We start from the raw sequence: 6,000 nt of genomic DNA on the forward strand, positions 1-6,000 counted from the left end.
GGGGCATTCATTCCCTATTTACATTGTTCCGAGTTGGCCAGGTCGCCGACTAGACGCTGGGCCGCCCGAAGGGCGGCCCAGCTTCTAGTATAACATAATGGGCGAACATTCGGTAGCACTCGTCAAATTGTGACGTGGCGAGCTTGTAGATCTGCTATTTTTTAAACACTAGAGGTTCGGGCAGCTATGCGGCCCTCAAACCTGCGTCGCACCGCCGAAACGATCAACATGATGTCATGAGTATGCCTGTATATGGGCATGCCCCATATAGGGGCGGCAGTGGCTCAGGGGTAGAGAAACCGACTTAGAACACGGAGGTTCCAAGTTCGATCCCGGGCTCCCCCAGAGTTAGCGTTGAAGAGTCCTTGAGCAAGACACTGAACCCCTAGTTGCTAACGGTGAGCAGGTTGGTGCCTTGCATGGTTTCCTCCACCATCTGTGTATGAATGTGTGTGTGAATGGGTGAATGTAATGCACAATCTCTGTAAAGCGCCTTGGATAAAAGGCTCTATATAAATGCACCATTTACCATTTATGCCCATATAGAGCTGACCGATTTGTTTTGCGCCTGATGCCATGGTTGTGACAGGCCTGATCGCGGCACTGCCGAGCCGAGCGTGACTCACCGAGGCGGAACTGGAGGAAGTCCTTCTCGCAGGTCTGGTGCTCTTCCACGTGGAGGTCTTGGATGAGCACCACGATGGAGGAGTTGACGTGCCGGGGGTTCTGGATCAGCCACTCACAGCCCAGGTTGTTGCTGTAGTTGGACACCCCGTAGCCCGGGGAGGTGAAGTTCCCCCCGGCCGGGTTGCTGAGGATCCCACCACACTCTGAACAGACAAGCATGATACACTTGACAACTGAAACTATAGGATACCAGGTAAACAGGAAACCTAGCATCTGTCTAAAATAAAATAGCATGCTATCTAACCCATTTAGGCCTAGAATTATTTAACGCTTTAACTATTGAAAAATAGCAGATATACAAGCTCACAGCGCTGTGAGCTTGTAGATATGCTATTTTTGAAAAATCGTGATTTCTAGTGCTGTGCTGCGAGCTTGTAGATCTGCTATTTTTTTTTTTTTTTTTTTTTTTTTTAAGATTTGTTTTTGGGCTTTTTATGCCTTTATTGATAGGACAGTAGACTGACAGGAAATGGGGAGAGAGATGGGGAATGACATGTGGCAAAGGTCGTCCGGATCGGGAATCGAACCGGCGACGCCAGCAGGCATCATAGCCTAGTATGTGGTATGCGCCTTGACCACCAGGCCAGCAGGCGCCCGATCTGCTATTTTTTAATAGTTAAAGCATAAATTAATGGTTAAAGTGGTTCAAATCTAAAGTGACACATATTTGCGTTCAGGTCCAACCATTGCACAAGTCTGCATGGTCCAGATTGTCAAGACTAAATACAGTGTTACACCAGGGGTCTTTTTCAGGCCAAGGAACCCTTAGCTGAGAAAGAGATGAAGCGGGTACCCCCACTACAGTACATATTGTGTTGCAGATTAATTAGATTCCACAGACTTGTTTGACAAGCACTATATTATTAGTGTTGTGTTGTTTCTTTTGTTTTGTTTGCACATTATCTTTTCTATCAATATGTTGGATTCATTTTAATGGGTATTTTCAGACATTTTACCACTTGTGGTTAATGTTCTAACCCTAACCTCAATACTTAGTAAACTTGAGTGTTGGCTCAGGTTAATCAGGTTCAAGACATGTCACCGTCTGTTGAGTTCTGTCACTGGTACCTACTTTCTATTTATTTCTATTTCTGTTTTTAATTGGTGGGATAGGTATTATTGAAATATATTTTTCTCCTCTGACCTGCGGCTTCGTTGGAGGAGTAGCTGGCGGAGAAGCCTCCATTGGAGTTGGAGGAGTCGGTACGGAACACCACCACCATCATGTTCATAGAGGAGCGCACCTGGGTGCCCGCTGGCACCGTGCCACAGAACCGCTCGCGATGCGCGTCTTCCCCCAGCCCGTTCCACACCTGGCACACACATGAAGTAGTGGTTAGTGTACTCAGTATGGGTCAAGTGAAGTGCCCATCTGAAGATCTTGAAAAGCGTCCGCGGCTGAAGTGGTCAGACCCGTTTAAGATGCTAAAGTGGTCAGACACGTTAAGTGGTCTCAGATGGGGCCGTCTGCTATTTTTTAAGAATCGTGAAAATGTGTGCGAATCTTTGAATATATATATATATATTTAAAGCAAACATTGTCATACATTTCGTCATAATCTTTGCTTCTGGGGGTGCCTGCCTGGAACAAAATATTTTGAGATGCGGGTCCGCGGCCAAATACATATCATTTTGGGGGTCCTAGAAATGAAAAAGTGTGAGAACCACTGATTTTCAGAAAACTGTGATTTAGAAGGCAGAAAGGTAGAATCGGGTGTCAAGTCTTCATGTGATGAATGTGGGGTTAGGTGTCTCAGGTGACACCAAGGACTCGCCTCCACGTAGTCCCAGGCACAGCTGGTTTGTGCCTCCAGCCTCAGGTCGTTGATGGTGAGGGTGACCCTGCGTCCCGGGGCCACGATGATGTCCCAGCGACACAGCCGGTTGTGAGGGTACAAGTTAGGGTAGTTGGGCGAGGAGATGGTGCCCGACGGAGCGTTGAGCTCTCCTCCACACACTGCAGCGAGGGAGAGACAGAAACAGATGAAGAGCAAATTAGGAAAATGATGGCTTGGTAAATAAATATTACTAATGTAGTAGTAGGGCTGGGCAATTAACCGGACATATATTTAATCTGATATTTAGGACCAGTAACCCACTTAAAAATGGTTTAAAATACATTTTTGAGCCCCCCAATGTTCACTGAATGTTCGGCGCCGCCGGCGGCACGACGTCCAGTGTGCCGATCCCGAATTAATGCGGCTTTTTTAATGAAATGAATAAAATGATCCGAGGCCTACTGAAGCCCCGGCCTAAATTTTCCATCCAGTGACCGAGATCCGGCCGCCCCTCGGCCGGCCGTAAACGAGTAACGCCGCCGCGAATCGCCGCCGAATCCAATGCAAACCCACATCTTTGAAGGTCATTTTCTCTGGATTGTGTTTTTAGGGAGGCGGCGTGAGGTTTATTTACGGCGAAATCGCCGAAAAATGATCTTTTAAATGAGAAAAAGCTAATAGCTATTTTGTAGCCATTTTCATCCGGGACCTTTTCATAACGTGCACGAACGTGAGCACGCGCGTCACTGCAACGTGAGTCCCCGGATGCTAATACGCTCGCCTATGGGACATACCCTGGCATTCTTTGGCACCCTCTAGGGGCTGGCACTGGAAGGGTTAATGGAATATATCGTCGGACCATGTAACCCACGGCTCTACAAGCAGCTCAGGGTAAGTAAAATAATAAAAAAAAAATTGTATTGGATTGAAATAAAGCCGAACTTGTTCGGGATCGGCACAATAAGAGTTAATGTCAAATCGAATAATCTGAGTTTTTTTTTTACACTTTAAATTTCTTATAATATCAACAAAAATTGATATAATTTGTTGTCAACAAATGATACATTGATTAGTCTGATTAACCACTTAACACTGTATAATACTTTGTTGTGGTGGCTTGTAGATCTGCTATTTTCTCTCTCTATATATTTTATATTCGTTCAGTAATCACAATCAAAAGCGTTAAAAGTCACAAAATAATTGTCATATTAATACTACTAAACACCATGTTATGTTATACCAATGTAACTTTCTATGCAAATACACATTTCTTATATCCAAACCAATAATATTAATCTACATAATAGCAAGAGCATAGGCAGAGAATGAAACATAACTGAAAGTAATCCACAATTGCTTCCTTTGAGTAACTAATTAGTTGTTATCGGGCAATTATTTAATTAACGTACAATTAATGTGTTACACAAAGCTGGAGAATAGCAGATCTACAAGCTCACAACACATCGCTATGTTTCGCATTGTGAGCTTGTAGATGTTTTCAATATTGATTTTCTTTTGGTATATATTCATAAAAAAAGGAACGGTTTCAGACATACAAGGTATCCATCCAACAGCGATGAATTATGGCTATTATGATTAATGTGGTGACAGTGTGTGTACCTTCCACGCTGGCCTCAAAGGACAGGCTGAATCCAGGCGCGTTGCCAGAGCCGTCGGTGACAAAGCGGACGTAGGCGAAGCTGTCCGAGGTGTCGAAGGAGGGAGGCAGGTTGCTGCCACAGTGTCTGCCCAGGACACGACCTGGAGACAGAGGGAAACCACAGACAGCTTACTGGTAGGTCTTCTCAAATCAATCAATCATCCATCCATCCATCCATCCATCCATCCATCCATCCATCCATCCATATCGTTTATATACACATACAGTATAATATACTGCAGTGGTTCTCAACCTTTTCAGGCCGCGACCCCCAAAATAATCATATTTGAACTGGGGACCGTTCAGTACTCCTCCATATAATCATACATTAGTGTATGATTATATGGAGGAGCTAGAGCTCGTAAAATATAGAATGAATTAGTCAAACATTATTTAGGCAATTAGGTTGCAGCTAAATGTAAAATACTGTAACTAACACACAATGGTAAATGACACAAACCTTTTGTCTCATATGATTAAATTATCGAATGAAAAATGCTGTCTCGTGTGAACAATAATGTCTGATAGTTGAACAGCCAAAAGTTAGAGCATGTTAGAATAGCACTGGTGGTGGCACCAGCAAACCGTCTTGTCCTCACCTGGTCTCAGAAATGCAATATGTTTGGCGTCCATCGTTGTGCCTGTAGACTATGTGCATAACTGTACAGCGATTATAGTGTCCGTAGGAGATGCCTTGTTGACTGCGGCTTGTGATTGGCTAAACCGAAGGTAGGGAGCACACCGCTGTGTTCACTTGGACCGCGCGGAGGTGCCGAAAGTCGGGGGGACGAATATTTGTGATTCTGTCCCTAACGGGACGTAACTCGGACGGTGCTGGGTCGGCTCAAGCAGACTTCGCAACGCTCGACACGGCAGCTTTAGTTCGCTCTGCGTTGTCTCACGTGGCCCAAGTCCACTTGAGATGGTGCGCCTCCGTCGTCTCCACCGAAAACAAGCGCTCCTTTACAAGGCATCTCCTATGGATACAATAATAGCGTACAGCATGGGTCTTCAACAGGGGGTCTGGGACCCCTAGTGGGTCCTCAGAGTTACTACAGGGGGTCCTCCAAATCTTTGAGTGATAGAAAGTTTTTTTCCTCCTTTTTTATACTATATAATAATCCATATCCATATATACATATTCTGTGAACTTTAGCCAAAAATAGCAGATCTACAAGCTCACAATCGGCTATTTTTGGCAAAGAGCTTTGGTGTAGAGGGGAAAAAGAGCAGACTAAGTACAGAGTGAAAGGTCAAGTTGATTAAGTATTGACGGTTCAAGTGGTTAAATATCTGAAAACACAAATTGACATCAACTAAGCATACCCCTACAGTACAGTAGTTCTCTTTAACAGAAGGTGGCATAAACATTTCCTGTTCCAGGTCAGTTTACCGTAGCTTCGTTTGATTGGCTCATTGGTTCAAATCTGCTGCTGAGCCAATCAAGATGAACGCCCCAAATTATGCCCTCTTCTGGAAAAAGGGAAGTATAGTTACAGTATACACAGGGGCCTGTTCCCACCTGTGGCGTTGTATTCTCTGATCTCCACGTAGTCTGCCGTGCAGCCGAACGTGCTCTGCAGGTTGAGTGCATCGTAGGTGAGGGTCAGGTAGTGTCCCGTGGGGCCGTCCAGGTACCACTCGCAGTGGGAGTTGTCGGGGTAGTTGGTGGCCGGGAAGCCGGGGCTCTTGATGGTGCCGCTCTGGCCCACGTAGGTGCCTCCACACGTAGCTGGAGGGAAGGGAAAATAAATACCTTGGTTGGTCCCGTGGGGGACATTCAGGTGACAGAGACAGTTACAAACACAGGGCATAGAGTAGAGCCTGTACAGAAGAATAACGTCACAATGACATCAAATGACATTAAACACATTT

General features: G+C 45.2%; 1 protein-coding gene across 1 annotated transcript in view; it reads right to left on the reverse strand.

Annotated features, from left to right (window-relative positions):
* Positions 1-6,000, reverse strand: part of cubn (cubilin (intrinsic factor-cobalamin receptor)) — a gene marked incomplete at both ends in the record, with an annotated part of 82,388 nt that overhangs the window by 22,455 nt on the left and 53,933 nt on the right. Inside the window, 5 exons of the mRNA XM_080751815.1 lie at positions 627-830; positions 1,832-2,000; positions 2,463-2,644; positions 4,086-4,226; positions 5,648-5,857. Coding sequence (XP_080607941.1) covers positions 627-830; positions 1,832-2,000; positions 2,463-2,644; positions 4,086-4,226; positions 5,648-5,857 — 906 coding nt within the window. The remainder of the gene's footprint in view (positions 1-626; positions 831-1,831; positions 2,001-2,462; positions 2,645-4,085; positions 4,227-5,647; positions 5,858-6,000) is intronic.

The sequence above is a fragment of the Nannobrachium achirus genome (assembly GCF_963921795.1).
Source record: "Nannobrachium achirus genome assembly, chromosome: 21".
Lineage (NCBI taxonomy): Eukaryota > Metazoa > Chordata > Actinopteri > Myctophiformes > Myctophidae > Nannobrachium > Nannobrachium achirus.